This window comes from Drosophila mojavensis, unplaced genomic scaffold, assembly GCF_018153725.1.
Source record: "Drosophila mojavensis isolate 15081-1352.22 unplaced genomic scaffold, ASM1815372v1 contig_36, whole genome shotgun sequence".
In the NCBI taxonomy this organism is placed as follows: Eukaryota; Metazoa; Arthropoda; class Insecta; order Diptera; family Drosophilidae; genus Drosophila; species Drosophila mojavensis.
In genome coordinates this window covers 14,259,853-14,280,233 of record NW_025318858.1, presented here as the reverse complement: position 1 = coordinate 14,280,233, position 20,381 = coordinate 14,259,853, and the positions used below count along the sequence as shown (strand labels likewise).

General features: G+C 33.1%; 1 protein-coding gene across 1 annotated transcript; it reads left to right on the top strand.

The window, feature by feature from the left end:
- The first annotated feature begins 6,759 nt into the window (after positions 1 to 6,759).
- Positions 6,760 to 18,974, top strand: LOC6576775 (ABC transporter G family member 20). The gene is made up of 10 exons (XM_002002725.4): positions 6,760 to 7,037; positions 14,528 to 14,702; positions 14,822 to 15,244; positions 15,319 to 15,412; positions 16,062 to 16,408; positions 16,472 to 16,881; positions 16,952 to 17,138; positions 17,629 to 17,894; positions 17,962 to 18,048; positions 18,118 to 18,974. The coding sequence occupies exons 2-10, from the start codon at positions 14,599 to 14,601 to the stop codon at positions 18,327 to 18,329; spliced, it is 2,130 nt and encodes a 709-aa protein (XP_002002761.1). The 5' UTR covers positions 6,760 to 7,037; positions 14,528 to 14,598; the 3' UTR covers positions 18,330 to 18,974.
- The last annotated feature ends 1,407 nt before the right edge of the window (positions 18,975 to 20,381 follow it).

The following is a 20,381-nucleotide window of genomic DNA, read 5'->3' as shown; positions in this document are numbered from 1 at the left end:
GTTTTTATATGACATGTTTACAAAGTTAAAACTAGAAAATAGTTTATTTTAATTTGAGTATAGGATAGAGCTTTGTATATAACTTCTATTGGATAGAGCTATGGAGATAAAATATAAATTAGGTAAATTATTTAGTTACGTAATTTGATTAACTCTTAATATTTTAGTTCTTGGCAAATTTCAGAAAAAGAATGTCTTATATTACAAAAATAATATTTGTTGTATTTATTTATTTCTAGACTATATTTATTTACAAAGAATATTCTCTCTTGGAAATATTTCTCCAAATTATTTTTAAATTAACATTTTCATATTTTTGATGTTTGTTTATGTATATAATTTATTAACTCAACTAAATGCATATTTTAAATGCTTAAATTATTTAGCAGTTAGCTGAGTTATCTCAGCTATAATTTTTTACAAATTATATATTTGTACTCATAAATTATTTATAAGCAATTGTTAAGTGAGTACTTAAGTCCACTTTTCAACATCTACAATAATAATTAACACACTTTAAAATAATTGTTTTTGCTTTTTTGCATAGCATATTTTAGGGCTCACTGGTTATTTCATGGTCGCATATAGTAAGTTCTAGTGCAGTTTATAATTTATGCAAAACTTTCTGCATTTATTGCGCAGTTGGTTCGTCAAATTATCTCCATTCTAATGGAGCTCTGAAATTCCATTGCGCATTCCGCAACTGTTTGCGCATTTTAAATGAAACTCAATTAAATAAACGCTTCACAGTTGGAGTTGTGGCTATTTGATGCCGGCGCGTCTACCCAGTCTATCAAAATGCCGCAGCTTCATTTCATTTAAACTAATTGAGACTCATTAAGTTGCCAACACTTTGTTGCCCGCTAGCAGAGCGCAGCAACAATGTTGCCCAAACGAGTTGTAATGAAATGTTGCGGCAACATGTTTGTACAGTTCAATTGATATTCACTCTCGAATTGTTGCTGCAACATATTGCGTTGCTCAATACAAATTCACATGGCGAGATTCTAATTGAAGTTTGTTTGTGTTTCCAATAAGCTGTTGCTATGCCAGCTTAAGAGTTTCTTTTCTTAAGAGTTGAGCTGAGCTTTGGAGCCAGAGAGCTATTGAAAGCTTGAATTGGCGTTGCCAGGCTGTCGCATAAAGTAGCTTACCTTCCTAATTACAGGTGTGAATTTTGTTGCGGCAATTAGCAGTTAAATGAGTTAACGAAACATAATTTGCAAATATTTTAATTGATTTGCAGGGTGAAGCTTTCTCATTAACAGCTTTTGCTTTTTAAAATAGTTGATGAATGTATATGAAAAACATCAAGTTTTTTCTTCATTAAACAACTTCACATTTAATTGCCTAAGTCTTTACATAATAATAATTGGTTTGTTTATCAAATACAACCTTGAAAAAAAAACAACAACAACAGTATTAAAAATGCAGTTAACAAATGTTTATGCCACAAAAATGAAAAATTAAAAAAAAAAAAAAAAAAACTAACGCCAAAGATAACGCAAAAAGCACAACTCAAAAAACAATTAAAAATTAATTTACCAACTATATTTAATTACGCTCGAATTATATGAACTGCAAAACAAGTTACCGACACGAAAAGAACGTGCAGAGGAAATGCGATGAATACGAAGAGATTAAACAACAAACACTACAAATTTACAAGCAAAAATATACAATAAAATTATATGAATAATATGTTATTAATAGCAGAAAAAAAACAAAAAGTAGTTAATGCGAATGTGGACATAATTACGAATCGATTGTTGTATATTATATATATAATAATAATATCATATAATGTCTTTATAAAGTAGATCAACTGTTGTGGAATTTGAAATGATTCTGATTCTTTTACCTATTAAATATTATTTGCATACTAACACTCTAGCTTCAATACCAACTTAATTATAACCTTTTTGTTGTAAAGCTTTCGAGATTTTTCCACCGGTTCGTGTATTAATGTAATTCTAGCCACAGCAATAAGAGTATATTATATAGATTTTTTGCAATTCGACACGCCCATAATAAACGAATTTAAATTACATTGAATTCTCTATAAAGTTCTATACAAAGTCTAATATATATCAGATTTATAAATATCAGAATATAATAGATATAAAATTTAAATCTTCGCCCAGATTGCCCTACGGGAAATATATATAAAATATACACTATTTCATCGGAGCTTGTCTTTAAAGTTAAAATAGAGTTTAAATCCAACAGTTCAAGCCTCTAGCTGCAACAATTACAAATTATACAGAACTAATATACTCTTAGACTCTTAGACTAAAGTATATAAAACTATAAAAATTTATTGTAATATTAAAAAAACATTAAAAAATTATTAGATATTTGTATTTTTTTTCTGCTTTATTTATTGCAATTAATTTGAAAGACTGCGGCAATAGCACAATAAACCCATAAGATATTACAAAACCCAATAACCTCGCTACTATTGCCAAGAGAAGACTCAACTGAAGAGCAACGTCGGGTAAGAGAGCACAAGTGCGGGAGAGACAGTTGCAGAGAGCGAGAGAGCGACTTGCAGAGAGTAGGACAGGGAGACAGTATGTGAGTCAATTTGAAGACAAGCTCAGCTCAACGCAGTTGCATTTTTGTTTATGTTCAAGTAACAGCAATTAGGCATGCATGCAGAGAAGAGAAGGGCTCGAACTAGTGGATACTCTATAAAAAATTAGAGTAGTTTGCGAGGAACCGAATTAATTTAGCATAGTAAATAAAACTTTTTTTTTTGCTTATCAAGGATTAGATAATTCTTTTAAACATAAAGCTGCTTTAAACAAATTAAAACTTAAAGCCTTTTTAATATATATATTTATATTTATTAATTTTTATTTTTGTGCTTAATTCAATAAGATCTTTAATATAAATTCCTGAAGTATTGTATACAATGACTTTTAAGTTAACTGAACATTTTCGTTTAGGTGCCCAGCATGAAAACTAGCCTAAGTATATATATATATAAATAATACTTGTAATACGAATTTTATTTACTATCAAAGCTACCTATATGATTTTCAGTTAAATATTATTTTATTAAAATTAATAAATGCCCAAAAACGATTCTTGACAATACCCTAAATTATTACCACTGGCAAACAGATCGTCATAGTCAATGTATCTATTTTCAATTAAGGGCAACTGACCCTAAAGAGTGCGTCAGTTGTGCAGAGGCGGGCTAGTTAACCAATTGCACAACCAGCAACAGCAACAACAACAACTACGACAGCAAAAATAATATTTAAAAAAAACTTTGCGACATTTCAGTGTTCGGCTATCCAAAATTAAAAGTTCGTCTGCTTAAATGCGGCTATTTGTTTGCTCGGACCGCGGACTGATCAATAAAGCCAGCCGGACGAACAACGAGCAGGTGAGCAGGTGAGCACTGGGCCAACAGACTCTAAGTGGGTTAGTTTATTGTTGTTGGCTCTTTGATAAGAGCCAAGTCTGAACGGTGGAGTGAGACGGAAAATGAGCGAGCGAGCGAGAGAGAGGGCGAGCAAGAGGGAGTGCTCGAATCGCTGACGCTTGCTCAAGTCGCTGCTGCGTCAAGGTCGGCTATTGTAAAAGAAAGCGCCAGCGCTTGGCCTTGAACACGAAAATATATATGTTAAAGCGAATGACGTTGAAGCCGAGGGAGGGCAACAGCTGAAGACCAATGAAGAAGTGCCAGTTCACAAAATTGTAGCTACATTTGATGCTGCCCGACCGAGAGATAGAGAGAGGGACTAAAAGAGAGATAGAGAGAGAGAGAGAGAGAGGGTGCGTGCGGGAGACGTAGATGCATGCAGAAATCGTGCGACTCGCGAGTTTTGAGTGTTTGCAGCGCTCTTCTTATGCCACTACTATACTACTTATGTTTTACGAATGATAAAGGCAAGAAATACCTAACTAAACTTTAGATTGGGATATCAAGAGATTATCGTTAAATGTAAATAAATGAAAAGGCTTTTATAATAAGATTTACAAAATTTATATCAATTTTGTATATAAAAATATTTTAAAAAATTTAATTAAATTAAATTATTTTTTCTATCGATAATTATATAAAGCTTTTATTTTGAGTACTCACATTATATACTACATACATCCATATATTGAGATCACCTTGAGAATCTCAAATACAATACAGCTTTCAACTCAGGGTATCTCGCAGCTGCGCATTCGGCTCATTAGAGCACTCTCACTGTTGCAAGGTGAGTGTTATTTTGGCTTGTTTTGCATAGAAATTAATGCTTAAACTACTCGTATCGCAACATTCGAGTGTCGCGCCATAAACTTTATGCTTGAGTAAGACAATGGCCCAGCCAGCGAAATATGTTTCGAACCAATTCATTTTGCGAAACTTGAGCAACAACAATGAAAAAAAAAAAAAAATGAAAAATAAAAGATAATAAAAGCCAAAAAATAACAAGATATCAACAAAACGGCCCCAAGCATCTCGAAATGTTTTGCAAAAAAACCGGGGGAGGGGGGAATATAAAGATATGAAACCAAAAGCCGACTTGTCGAACGTTGTGAAAAATTGGGGTTAAATGGGAATCCAATGGGGTTAATTTGCATGCCCATCCGCAAATTGGGGCAAAGTGCAACAGAGAAACTGGAAAAGAAAACGTTGCAAGACACCTGAATTGAGTCACATATTGGCAAGATCGAGGCAACTGGAAGATTGAGGAACTGTTTATGACTGTGCCAACCCGATGAGAGATCACGAGAGCATGAAAAGTTGTTTAAGGCAAGCGGAGATCAAATAGCGGGTTTTATGTCTAAGTCATATTGAGAATGTGAAGTTCCTGTTGGAAAGCTTGGCAGAGCTATATCAAACAGCTCTGTTTGTATCAAATTCAGCTAGGAGTTGAAAATTGGTATTAAGGTAGATGAAAACATATTAGCATAAAATATGTATTAAATGCATTTTATAGTTTAAAGAACTTAAAGTGTGTCAAGTGATTATTTTCATAAAAAATAAATTAAATTAGAAATTGGAAAAATATAAAGTTGGTGGAAGAGCAGAATGAATCGAAATAACTTGAGGACTATAAATATGCATTAGAGAAAATTTAAATCGCCGCTTGAGAATATCAACTAACTAATTGCTCAAGACAGATTGAAGACGAGCTAAATTAATGCATAATTTAACACAATAAATAATTCTGGGAATAATAAATAAAGTAAAGATTCGAGATCAAATCCAGTGGCAGATCGGACTGCAAAGCTTTTTCTTTAGACTTGTACGTATTGAGAATTATTAATATTCATACGACTTTGCTGATCAAACAGCTGTATATCTGTATTCAGACGAGCAAAGTGTTACCAGATCGAACAGCTGTTGTTCTATGCCTAAGCAGTTATATAATTATAAATTCTGACAGACACTTGGACGCCTCGGTTAAGGCAAGTGTCAAAGCTGATCAATGCCTCAACACATTGTCAAATATACATATGTAAGCATCCCAAAGCGGATGTAGAAGTAGCAAAGCAAACATATTGTCTATACCATATTCAATTTCGAATTTAAATTATTTTTATATTCATTCAATTATAATTTGTAACTTTAAATACTAATCTCCATCTATTATAAATAACCATTGGTGCTGAAATTATATTAGACTGCATTACAGATCGGCTATTAGCTTAAGGTCTATATATAACTATTTTTTGCCAATTATAAGAAACTCCGCCTGACTCAAGTTCTAGTTGAACTAACTAACTAAATAATAACCAATCCGAGTTCAACTATTCAGAGGCTAAAGAACGAATAACAAATTATTTTTGGCTTCCTCATAGACTTGGCTTTTGCTCCTCCCAAATAGATTTAAACCAAGCACATGCCATACCAATTTGAACGTGAAGTCGCATAGTCTGGGAAAAGATCAACAGCAACTAACCCTAAATGATGTCGTTAAATAGATTTAATTAGAATAATCTTTTTGAGCTTCATGTTTTGCATGTCAATAATAGTTCTAGATGGATAGAAGAAGAAGCAGGCAAGCACTGAAATAATCATATGAAACGAACGTCATATGATACGAAATTTGTAAAGCATACAGTTCTAATTTGAACAATTCAGCATTAAAAAGAATCTAAACTTGACTGAAAAACAATTTTGGAGTGCTTTCAGTTCAGTTAGGGTCAGTTAGGCTAGCAATGAGACCTTATATAAATTATTAAATGCGCACTTAAGACGACAATCAAAGAGGCACTCACCATTGAATAATAATTACTATCAAATATTTGCATACCTGTAAAGAAATAGTTTGAAATCATGTTAAATAAGTTCAATATGTGCATACTCTTAAAAACTAAGATTAGCTACGTTTGGCTAAGATGTCTTATAATAATTATATTATATTATATTAATCAATTCTGAAACTTGTATATTCAATAAATAATTCAAAAATATCTGGGTATAAAATTTTAATTACTTTGAAATTCTTTGCAACCTGAACAAGTTCTTTAAGGTATGCAAAAAAATATTTTAAAAAGTACAGCATGTGCTGCGCATTTATTAACTTTATCATATAAATTATATTGAAAGTATTTTTTTCTTTAAGTTTTTTCCTATTTCAAATGTCAATTAAATAAACATTTTTTTCATTTTGTTTTTTTTTTTTTTTTTAGTTTCTTTTGCCGCTTAAAAAGCGTCGACAAAGCGCCGCGAAAGCTGCGTAGCTCAACTTTTGTGGGCGAACTGAGCCGTTGAGCTTGCGAGCGAGCTGCTGTTTGCTTTCTGCGCTCAGTCGATAAACGAAGCTTGGCCGCGACACTTGGCTCAAGCGCATGCCAACACGTTAACGTAGACAGAAAGCAAAGAAGAAAAAGAAAAAAACGTTACGCGCTGCGGCCAAACTTGGTAGTCGGTTGGCAAAAAAAACAAAACAAAGAAACAACAAAAAAGCTAAAAAAAAAAAAAATAAATAAAATAACACAAGCGAGCAAGAAACACAGCTGAACAAAATTGCAACAGAGACGCGTGCTCAAGGAGAAGTTGGTTAGAAGAGCGCTGCATGGTAGGAAAGCGTTTATAAAATAAAATTTAAAATACTTCAAAGATAATTCAAGACAGTTAAATATTAAAAAAAAGAAAACAAGTGAACAAAAACAAAATATTGAAGTAACTAAACTTAAAATAAAATATAAAAATATATTAAAACTCAAGTTTTTTGGGCTAAAACAAAATTTCCGCATTTTAAATTAGTCAGCTGTTATTTTTCTTTAATTTCTTAAGCAAAAACAACCAAAAAACAACGAAAAACAAAAAATTAAAATCTAAAACGAAAGACTTAAGACACAAACTTACGCGGGCTAGCGCGTGTGCGCAAATGCATGAAACAGCAACAAGTGAAGTGTGTGTGTGTGTGTGTGCACCCGTGTGTGCATGTGTATGTATGTCTTATTGGCCAAGCATATAAAAATAAAAATAAAACAAGCTAAGCCAACGCAACGAAAGAAGCCAACGCAAAGAAGTTATTTGAAACTGTTTCATTTGACTTTGTTTTACAGTTGTTTACACACTCGAAAAGTGCAATAAAAAAGATAGTAAAAGAAATATAATATATATATACATGTATGTATATATGTGAAGACAAGACACAGCCACAAAATGAGTGAACTTCACAACAACAGCAACAGCTCAATGTTGATTGCCCCTGCTACTGTTAACTGCCTTTCTGTTTGTTTTTCCACAACACCAAAAAAATTATATATATGTATATATATACATATATTTCGAAAATGAGCGTACAGTAGTACCTGAGTATATGGGAAATGGCATATGGCTGGGGCGCGCTGTACGCTGAACGCTGAACGGGATTGAGCAATGCAAAATATTGCAACAGACAATGACTGACCATATATACACCCAGATACACAAATATATATACCATTTTTATTTTTTAGCTTTAGTTAGAGTCATTGATAAAGCGCAGAGTAAGATCACTTTGAGAGATGTTTTAGCTATCAAGCGTCTAGTTGCTGGAGAAAAGTGCTCAGCCGGTTTTCTTGCTTTTTCCGATAGGCAAACAATTTGCTTCTTCATGCGCCAACCTAACCCACATTTCTCGTAAGATGATCGTCTAGCCACACACTCACACACACTGCAGACAGTCTTTTGCTTTATCATGCCTTTCTACTCGAACTGTGTCGCCAAGTGAACAAAATTGTTACATGTCCATAATGCACTGATGCGAAATGACACAGAAAAAACAAAACGGCAAAACTAACACAGAGAATAATCACATAAAGGAAATGAAACTAAATTCAAATGGAAGAAGAAATAACAAAACGTTAAAGAAAATGCAAAACGAATAGCACAAATTATAATCAAAGAAAAAAAAAAAAAAAAAAAAAAAAAAAAAATGTGTTTGCAACAATGAGCAATTGGAGTTGGTAACACAATTAAAATCATTTACTTTGAGATTTTAACGTTTGTTTGGAGGTATACTAGGCAGTTAGGATATTATATGACTATATAAATAGACTGCTTAAAGATGGGCTTGGATTGTCCTCAATTTATACTGAAACAGATTTTTTTAATATATTATATTTTATAAATATATAAAATTAGTTGAAAAAAAAAATTAATATTAATATTTATATTTATATTTATATTTATATTTATATTTATATTTATATTTATATTTATATTTATATTTATATTTATATTTATATTTATATTTATATTTATATTTATATTTATATTTATATTTATATTTATATTTATATTTATATTTATATTTATATTTATATTTATATTTATATTTATATTTATATTTATATTTATATTTATATTTATATTTATATTTATATTTATATTTATATTTATATTTATATTTATATTTATATTTATATTTATATTTATATTTATATTTATATATTTTATTTTATAGGAATAAATTCAATTTATTTATTAACTGTTGAGATCAGAAACATTTTATTTAATTAAATATTAGGATGTTGCTTTCAGTTCGCCGGCCTCAGTTCAACCGCAAATATCTAATACTAAAAACCCTTTCAAATCAAAATCAAGTTTCTGCTGCTTAGTAAATAGTAATTTATGATTTCAAAATCAAATTAAATGCTTATCTTACACAGATCGCACTTAAGTTTCAAATTCAAAAACTCTATTAAAGAGTAAATGATGTAAACAGTGCGCACAACTAGCCCGAGACAGCTGTTGTTGTTGATTGCTCTGGCTGTTTGTTGTTGTTGGTGTTGCAGCTTGGCCGAAATGATTGTTGCTGGATTATATAAGAAGTGGCCATGCCACAAACCGAAATTGAACACACCGAGAGAGAAAGACATAAAATGGGAGCGTAAAATAGAGAGAGAGAGAGAGGGAGAGCCGCGTGGCCAGCTGGTGACAGCAAGAAGGAAGCAACTGTCGGCCAAAGCAGCGATTCACGATAGTTGCGGCTGCTGCTGCTGCTGCTGCATGTTGCACGAACTAAATACCCACTAAATGCAGTTGCAACAGCTTTAGATAGGCGGGGCCATGCCCGTCTCTCATTATATACATATATCCGTCGTAGCTTTATTCTTTCAGCTGAGAAAGCATTCGATCGCTTTGCTCAGGGCTTCTTGACTCAGCGCAAGCATTGCACAAGATTTGCAAATTTGCAAATTAAATTCGTTGCAAATGCACAGAGACACACACACACACACACACACACACTTGTATATATTTTTAAATATGTATATTGTATATTGTATATCGTTGTCATATGGCAAACAATTTTTGGGAACAGCCGCGACAGCAATTGGCATTACGACGTTAACATTTAACGTCGACTTTGACGCCAACTGCAGCGCTGCGCGCGGCCCCGGCTCGCTGCTCGCTGCTGCCAACCAGTTGGTTCAACCTTGGCGTTGTTTTGTTTTCGGTGTTGCTTTACTTATTTTATACTATTTTTTAATTTTAATTTTTTTTTTTTTTAATTTTGGGGTTTTTTAATTTTTTAAATTGCAACTTGCATAGAGTACGAGCACTTGGCATTGCAGTTTGCCAGGGCAATTATATGCTCAGTTTGATAATATACTTGATTCTGAAATTAACTAAAGTTTAAGGTAAAATAAATTTAGTCTTTGAATTACAGCTGAAAGCCTTGAAGCTTGGATGCAGGATTTAAAACTCGGAAATTTAGTTGAGGCATTAAATTCAAAAGGCAGCAAAAAATAAGGAAGCAAATTAGCCAGCTCATTTCCTCTACAATTTAGTTATTTAATACCTTAGCTCTGCATGGCTTTCTTTACATTATAAATAAAGATTTTGGTAAATGATTAAAAAAATATTTATGTCATTACTACTTCATTTGATATAACAGAAGTAAAGGCAAAAAAATTACAGAATATTTTGTATAAGATAATATATAACTGTTTCAATATTGCCTGTGATTCATGCGCGAATCTTTAAAAAGAAATTTTACACAAACAACGTATATAATAAATATGTATAATATTTGAATGACTCATAAGCGATAGCTTGTCGTTTTTGTGATAAAATTTACAAACAATAACAATCCAAACTTGTAGGCATTAAGTTATTTGTAAACGGTTCTAAGAACACAAGATTAACTATAATTAAAACCTGTAAATATATGTCAATATTTAAAATTTATTACTCTTGCAAAATTTTAATATATATTAAAATTTATTATCATTAGATAGTTATATTATATTATATTATATTATATTATATATATTATTTAAATATATTCATTATTGATCTTTAAGTAAATAAGTAAGCAGAAAGACAGTCACAAATGTATTAAAACCTTTATTATTTGTTTTTTATTTATTTATTTTTTTATTTTCACTAGATGCAAATGAATAGTAACTGATCCACAATGAGACAACAAAAAGGAAATATATAATAATAATAAATAATAAAACTTGGGAGCATTTATTAGCGTATTTATTAGTTAAAAACATTTGTAAAAGATTATTAGAGACTTAAAAGCTTTTAGGAAGAGTATTAATTGCCGACTTGCCTGAATCTAATTGAAACGTTTTTAGTTTTTCCCCTTATCTTTTTTTTTTGTTTTTATTATATTTCTGACGTAAAGTTAATGCTCGCATTTAATGTTTACATTTTGTATTTTTTACGCCTATTTCACAAAAATCAGCGCAGTTTTCACATATTTCGCGCCTCTCTTTTAGGGTTAAAACCATATCAGCTCCGAAACTGTTGTCCTTTGCGTCATCTGCCGCAATGTTAAGCAAATAAAACAACATCAACAGATACGAAAATTTATGACCACGAATTTGTGTTACTAACCTTACTCAATTTTGTTTTGTTTTTTTTTCGCTTTTTTTTTTTTGAGTATTTTTTCTTTTTTTATGTTTTTTAAGTTTGACTTTCGAACGTTTTATGGGCATATTGTGAGCGAGTGTGAGTGCGTATTGTTGTTTTTCTAGTTAGCCGGCTCATTTGATTATGTATCCAAGAGATGCAAAGATACAAGAGAGCTATAGCTGTATATAGACACATTTTGTTTTGTAAATGGCAATTGGCTCTATGACGGATTTCGGCTAAACATGAGCTGGCACTCGAACTGGGTCAAAGTCTAACAACAAGGCCATTATTATTTGAACAGGAGTTGCCAATTGACTTTGCCTTAACAGCAAACTACATTAATTACATAGCAAAAGCCAGTATCACACATAATAATTACTGTAAAGCAAACTGTTTACTTGGTGCAACCGAGGTAAAATATCACAAGAAAATTAAAAGAAAATTGGATTGAGTATATTTTCGTATAAACAGTTGAGTTGTGTACAGTATAGTTGAATAGTTGTAGATGAAATGTCTGTAAGTTTTTTTTTTTTTCTGGCTGTATTAGTTATGCAATTTTATTATAACTAATTATTGAAGAAAACGTATATACATGTTCAACTACTATAAATAATTAATTTCAAATTTCAAATAAATTTTTGTGCTACCGTTGCCAATGCAGAAATGCATTAAATTAAAATATTTTGAAACTCACAAAAACAATTAATTAATTTGTAAGAAAGATTTAAAATGTAATATATATTTTCCCTTTGGTTGAATATTTTATGAAATATTTAATATTTTCAGAATAATAAGCACTGACATCTTAATTACTTTTCGCTAATTGGCAAATTTAACAATAGTTTGTCTATACTATAATATTATCTCTAGCGCCTTTGCTATGATTCATATGCGCTATGAGCCATGCCTTATAGAATCTACCCACACGCTGCCCTTTCTCCAAAGGAAATATTTACTAAACAGTTCTGTTTATGCGTGCTATTCACTTAACTTGATTTGCTTATTCTGAGTGCATTTTCTTGACATTAATTATATGTACGGATATGTGGGAATGCGTCTATATATATATATATATACATAGCTATCACTATTTGTGTGTGAATGTGTGTATACCTCTGTGTGTGTGTGTGCATTTGGCTATTCGCTTTTTTAACGATTTGTTATTCAAGACGCTTTGTCTTCTCAAAAGCGCGCACACACACTTTACATTGTCATTCCATTTTTTCCGTATTGTCATTGTCCGAACGAAGCGCGTTCTGAACACCTTTGTAATTTGCATTTACAGACATGCATAAATAATGTCAGCTAAGTAAATTTCACTTGTACACATTGTGTTGAGCGCATGTATAGCCATTGTCAATACTTATGAAATTTGTTCGAGTTTTGCTTTTAAGTGTTTCAGCAATTTTATTTATTTATTTTTCTTTGTACAATTTGTTTTGCTGACGGCCGCAAGACTTCAATGAACCGCATTAAGGTTTACAACTTGAAGGTTCGTTCTGGAGAAGCTCATTACGTTGCCTTTTATTAGCGAAATCTTTCGGTACACAAAATATTACGAATATGACCTTCAGCCTGAGAAATGAGGCTAGCCATGCCGCTTAGTAATCTGTCTATGCATTTCTAAAGTACATATTGAATCTGATAATACAAACAATAATACTAACAGAATGTTTTATTAATTTTCCATAAATTAACTATTCGTTTACCGTGCTCATTAGTATACTTGTTTAACTGAGTCTATTTTCTAATTAGATATTTTTAGGATAATCAGCGTTTGCTTCATCAGCCGCGCATTTGAGTGCATGCAAACAATAATTAAAATCCCTAGCTGTATTAGCGAGTTCAAAATATCAAGTGATAGTCTAACTAAATATTGAATTTGAATAGTAATTCAATATTTATTTTCAATCTAAATATGATGTTACATGAAATTTCATTGGAATAATGTATAATACAATTTGAGAACTATTTTTAAAATATTTTCAATTTTGAAATAGTTAATTCTATATACACATGTTATTTGTATATTTACTATCTTTTTTTCTTACTCAACTTAAAAAAAAAAAAAAAAAAAAATAATAATAATAATAATTACATTTGGTTCTTCAATTAAAACAAAAATAATATCAAATAAATTAAGATAGTTGAAACTGAATTTAAAATTGTATTTAATTGTTTATAGTAAAATAAATAAAATTTTATTTAAATAAAAGAAAATCAAATTTGAAATTATGTAAAGTTTTATCCTGCTTATTCATTAAATATAAAATGTATCAGATATTAATTTGTTTGTTCAATCAACTGTCAAATATTTTACAGAATTTTTATTAGTGAAATAAGATTTTCTTTTCCTTTTTAGATTTACTAACAAAAAATTAAAACAAACATAAATCTATTTCTTTTATTTTATTTTATTTTATTTTTTTTTTTTAAATAAAACATTTTGAATTAATAAGTGAAACTATCAAACGATAATAAAATCATATCTCAAATTATTGTCGAATTATAAGTTGTACATATTTCCTTATTTTTGGTAGTTGTCTTATGAGATAAATATGCATATATTTGTAACTCTTTCTACAGTTCGGTTTAAGCTATAAAGTCTAACTCTATTGAGATAGTCATCCAAGCTAATGTATAATAAATTCTCACACAAGGTTTATTAACAAAAAGTGAACAGGCTAAAATGTTGTTGCCCTCCCTTTATTATCTCTTAAGAATTATGATAGCCAGAATTGTTATAAAGCTTTTATCGTTAAAAACAAAGGTTAATGAAGCGTCCCGCACGTGGAAAGAAAGTTCAATATGAATTAGCTATGCTGACTATTAAATATAAATATAAAAAGAAAAATGTGAGAAAAATTTTGAGATATGTCATAATAGTTATATCAGATATGATATCTACCTCAAAAAAAGGGGCACTGAACTCTGCGAACTGAGTTTAAGTTAATTTTCACTTTCTGGCATTCTTCAATTGCTTGCAATGCGCCGAGAGTTAAGATTTTAGCACCAAGTTTAGGTCTTGGACAGCAACAATTTTTTATTTTTATTTTTATTTGTTGGCAGCCCAAGCGCTTTGTGTGCCTTGGCACGTGTCTGTCATAAAGCAATGGAAATCAACAAAATACATAGCCATTTATAGATTTATTGACGCAAATAATTATCCGATACTCATCATTCTTCATTTTTTTTTGTATCATACAGCACATTAGCGACGTCAGAGCGAACCAGAGAGCGCAAAGAGAGGAGAGCACACACACACATACACAAGCAAAATGGCGGCCGTTGAAGTGCGCAATGGCTATAAGTACTATGGCTCCAAAAAGAATCCCAAGATTGTGCTCAACCAGCTGAATATGAACGTCATGCGTGGCTCCATGTGAGTGGCATTCATAATGAAACCCCAATCAGTCAATAACTCTTACCTCTCCCCACTCTCTCACTCACTCACTCTCTCACTCTCTCTCTCTCTCTCTCTCTCTCTCTCTCTATCTGTAGCTATGGTCTGCTAGGCGCCTCGGGCTGTGGCAAGACAACGCTGCTCTCCTGCATTGTCGGCCAACGAAATCTCAATGGCGGCGAAGTCACTGTGTTGGGCGTTAAGCCCGGTCAGCCGGGCAGCGGTGTGCCGGGCTCTCGCGTCGGTTTCATGCCACAGGAGATCGCGCTGGTCGAGGAGATGACCGTCAAGGAAACTCTCTTCTATTTCGGTCGCATCTATGGCCTCACAGATGATCGCATTCGCGAGAAGTTCAAGATACTCAAGGATCTGCTGCAACTGCCGTCGGCCGGGCAGATGATCAAGCAATGCAGTGGAGGACAACAGCGCCGCTTGTCCTTCGCCTGTGCCATGATACACGATCCCGAGCTGCTCATTCTCGACGAGCCCACGGTCGGACTTGATCCCATGCTGCGTGAAAAGTAAGTTCAATGCTCTTAAGCTTCTTATACTTAGTTATATATGTATATACTAAACACGTTTTTTCCTATTGTAGAATTTGGGACTTTCTGGTGGAAACGACTAGAAATAGCAAATTGGCTGTGATTATCACCACACATTATATCGAAGAGGCCAAGCAGGCGAATTACGTAAGTGGAAGTCCACAAAAAATAAACATTTTTATGTTTTCTTTTTTTTTATAAACAATTATTCAATTAAGAGTTATGACAGCGCACATGAAAGGCTGAGCTCAGCATCGTTCTTAATGAATGTATATTTATATACATCTACTTCTCTTCATATATACTCATATATATAGGAATATATATAGAATTATCAGCTAAGTTACTACTACTACTATGAAGACATTGGAATTATCATTCAAATACTGCTTATATACAGAGAGAGAAATAGAAGGACTGACAGATAGTCAGGGATAGAAAAGCTAAGAGAGACAGGGAATGAAAGAGCGAGAGGCTGACAGAGAGCCAAGGAAAAAGAGACTGAGGGAGTGCCAGGGAAAGAAAGAGGGAGAGAGAGAGAGAAAGTCAAATAGACAGAGTAAGCCAGGGAAAGGGAGAAGAATTAACTTTTGGATGAATTTTACATGTGATAAATAGAAAAGCCCGTCAGGTAGAACCGGCGTCTTCCAGTTGTATCTCCTCGTGTATAGCTTATTATTTTATAATATTATGAATCAGTTTCTCAACTTCAACTTTAACTGCTTCCACTAACTAATTATTTACTTTCAATTATTGAAATAATTATTATTATATTATTTTATTTGTTATTGCCCAGATCGGTCTCATGCGCAATGGCGTTCTGCTGGCTGAGGACACGCCCACCAATATCATGATCAAATTCGGCACCCAATCGATTGAAGACGCTTTCCTCATACTCAGCCAGCGTCAGGGCAATGAAGATCAGCTGAATCAGATTATGAGTCACGGCAAAAGCCAGACACTGCCCGCAGCAGCGCCGCTGCCAACGGAAGTGATCGATGTGCATGAGCCGACAGCTGAGAAGCCGCCTTTGCCGTACGTGGAGCCGCAGAACGACAATGGCAAGAAGATTTTCTTTACGACCAAAGGACGCCTCAAGGCCATGATGACCAAGAACTTTGTGCAACTGTTCAGACAGCCCTCGTATGTGTTGATTGCAATTGCTGAACTTTGAAGTTCCTATAGTCTGATCTTTATTTGTTTTAGTGGCATAATCTTCATGATGCTGTTTCCCATCATACAATTATCCTGCTTCTATATGGCCATTGGCAAAACACCCAAAAATCTCGAGCTGGGCGTCTATTCCGGCGAAGTGAGCAGCTATGCCGAGTGCTTCGACGAGAGCCTGCAGACCATTTATACTGTCAACGATACCTGTCGCTTCAATAAGCTCTCCTGTCGCTACATCCAGGCACTGGGCGACGATATAGCCACAAGAAAGTATTATCCCTCAGAGGAGGCTGCCTATGCGGATGCTAGGAAAGCCAACACTGTGGGCTATATATATTTCTCTCACAACTTCAGTGCATCGGTTTACGAATATATTGAGGATAGCATTTATGCTTCGGATGGTGCTATTGATAATTCCGAAATTGTTGTCCACATCGATATGACTGGTGAGTCTATCCATGGCATATATAAAAACATATCTCATTTCATGTTGTTTTCGGTCAATTGCTTTTACAGATCAACAAGTTGGCTACTTCATGCAACGCAAACTTCGGGACACGTTTAGTACATTTATGAATACCGTTGTTCGTGAGTGTAATGTATCGGCTGCCTTGGTTAAGTTGCCAGTACAGTTTCAGGATCCCATCTATGGCAGTACGGACATTGAGTTTCAACAGTATTGTGCTCCTGGAGTGGTTATGACGTGAGTATTTAAGACAATCAGCAGGTATTTATTATCGACTAATCGATATAAGTTGTTGTTCGCTAACACTTGAAAAGTATCGCTAAGCAACTTAACTATCGATTATGATAATTTGTATAACTCGTTTACTTCCATTTATATATTTAGAGAAACAAACTAATTTGATTATTCGTTAAATATGAATATATCCTCTATATATTTCCGACTCACTTTTTCAGTCCCTTTTGCAATTGTGAAAATCTCTTATAAAACTTTTTTGCCCACACGGAACTGATTGAACCCTATTGATTTATACATAAGTCTGCTCGCTCACCTGAATATATACTCCCATATTTTCTAATCCTCTAACTTTTGACTAAAATTTTTTAAAACCTAATCGAATCTATTGGTAAATAAAGATATCGATTAGCATAACATTTGATTAATAAAACTGTTTGATCTTACTAACTAACTTTCTTTGTAACTATTTAATATATTTTTCCCCAATCAGCATGGTATTTTTCTTGGCTACTTTGATGACGGCAGCCGTATTTATTTCGGAGCGCATGGACGGCATCTGGGATCGTACCCTCTTGGCTGGTGTTTCGGCCACAGAGATGCTGTGGGGTCATCTGCTGACACAGTTAATTATTATGGCACTACAGTCGTTCGAGGTCATCGTCTACATTGGCATCGTATTCGATACGTACAACAATGGAGATACAACCACGCTGATAGGACTGTTAACGCTGACAGCTTTCTGCGGCATGTTGTTTGGTAGATAAACACGCTTAGCTGTAGAAATGCCATGGAACTAATTTGTATTATATTATCTCTTTGGCAGGTCTTTTCATCTCGGTCTTCTGCAAATCGCACACGGAGGCTAATTTTGTGGCCACTGGAGCTTTCTATCCCATGATTATACTCTGCGGTAGGTCTTCGCATATCTAATGAAAATTTGTCTGCATATAATTATATCTAATCTCTGGTTTTTGTGTAGGTCTTCTGTGGCCGTTGGAGAGCATGCCGGCATTCCTGCAGGATTTGGTAATGGTATTGCCATTTACTATACCCTCAATATCGGCTAGAAATGTCATCGAGAAAGGCTGGAGCATTACCCACGAGAAGGTCTATAACGGTTTCCTCGTTATGGCCGGCTGGACGATAATCTTCTTTGTGCTCTGTCTGATGGGCATCAGACGTAAGGCGTAGTGGGCTGTATTCAATATTGGGGTTAACTTCTAGAAGTTGTAGCATATTAGCATTTTCCATATAGGCGATTTCATATATAATCTTTATATATTTGTTATAGTATCTATATAATTTAATAATTATCAGACACATATCACTCGCATGTCGCAGACTCTCATCTTAAAAAAAAAAAAGAAAAAAACAAGCTCATTGATGCAATTTTTAGACAGCATTTGGGTTGCCTTGGGATTTTTAATATAGAGTTGTAATTGTATATGTTCTAAATTCGGCAACCCAATGTCAGACTGTACTAAAATCATGATGGTTTAAGGGATGTCTCACAAATATTTATAGTACACAGCACATTATTCATGAACGAATCGTTTCAAGCTTAAGCATGAACGAAACAAAAGATATACATGTACTAAATTTTAGAACATATCCTTACGTTAATCGCAACCTATGTAAATAGCCCAAATATTATAAAAAAAACATATATATTTTTTATGCTTAAGAATTTAGCAGGCATTGCACTTAATGAGGTGTTCTAAAATGTTGCTATACAATGCAAGTTCTTTAAAACGAAATTTGAATGCTACCAAAAATAAGAAACAAACAAAAAACTACAACAAATAAATATATTCAATGAAATATCGAACTTTAAAACAGTGTTTTATTAAATCTGTAGTAATAATTTTGATGGTGTACTAAAAATGTACTAAAAGCAATGTAAACTAAAACGGGGAAGCTTTCAGAACGTGGGATGAGTCGGTATTAATATCAATATGTACTTAAATATATTAAAAGACATCAAATATGAAAAGTTAAGTCAGAGTGAATTTCTAGAGTATGTACTAAAACGGTCCAAAAGGGCGTGTCTTTTAATTGTAGTCTAAGCTTAATGATAAATGCAATGATACAAAATAAATTAAGCTCCTTAAATTTTCAGTTTCTCTTAAAACACTCAAACAGAATAAACACATTAAAGTGAAAGAAAAATATTACTGTCAACAAGTTTTTCAATGCTCGCTTTTATATGTGTATAAATTGCAAACCAGCGCAAAACTAAAGCGAAAGTTCCCTACCCTCAACTAATGTATATATAAATATCAGAAAGTGTTTGTCTGAGTGGGGGCCAAGGACAAGGACATGTTCACGATGACGACGACGATGCAGAGGAAGTCGAGGACGTGGCAAAGTTGCTGACACACTTCGGGCTTGAAAATTGCTAGACAAAATGTCTGCACGGCTGGCTGGGGCTGAGCAGACCCAGAGCCCCCCTAACATTCCTCCTAACCCTCCCGCTGGCTGGCTGTGTCTGCCGGTGTCTACGAGCAGACATTTTTATTACAAAACTTTATCTTTGCCAAATACGAAAACGTCGACGACGACGACGACAACGATGCCGAAGAGAAAAATACAAAAAGACCAACGCTCGTGCAGCTGCTGTGGGCGGTGGGCGGACCGACGAGGTGGCCAAAGTGTCCTCTGCCATTTATATAAGTTGCATAAAATGTGCGCAGCAAAAAAAAAAAAAAAAAAAAAAAAAAGGAAAAGTCTTCCCACTGCTTTTGCGGTCACAGTGTGCGTGCTTCAAACTTGTTGCTCGGAAAATCGGGACGAAATGCAAAATAAGATGAAAATTGAGAATGAAAAGTGAGTTGAGTAAATATTGAGAACATTTAATGGAGTAAGTACCAAGAGTTGAGTAAAATAAGTTTGATTGTTATCGCATATTCATATGTCATGTATGTAAATAAATATCTTAGCAGAAAAGGCCTATGTATTAGCCTAAACTCTTAAATTATTGTAAAAAACCATTCACAAAATCCTGTAGATATAACAAAGAGTGAAATAAATTGAAACTGAAAAAAAAAAAATTGTTTGATATTTTATATTTACAAATGGAATATTCTAACTTATTTTGCTCAAATTTCTTTTATCATGATATTAAATTCAATTTCATTTAAAATTTAATAAAAATAATATTTATATATTTAAACAACATATTACATTTTCCATAAATATTTAAATGTTCTGTACCCATAAGATAAATGTATAAGAATTTCCATT

Excerpts from the sequence above, each read along its gene's own strand:
- LOC6576775 (XM_002002725.4), top strand. The coding sequence starts at position 14,599 with ATGGCGGCCGTTGAAGTGCGCAATGGCTATAAGTACTATGGCTCCAAA. Across the intron at positions 16,409-16,471 it reads CAACTGTTCAGACAGCCCTC|TGGCATAATCTTCATGATGC; the intron begins GTATGTGTTGAT and ends TATTTGTTTTAG. Across the intron at positions 16,882-16,951 it reads TGTCCACATCGATATGACTG|ATCAACAAGTTGGCTACTTC; the intron begins GTGAGTCTATCC and ends TTGCTTTTACAG.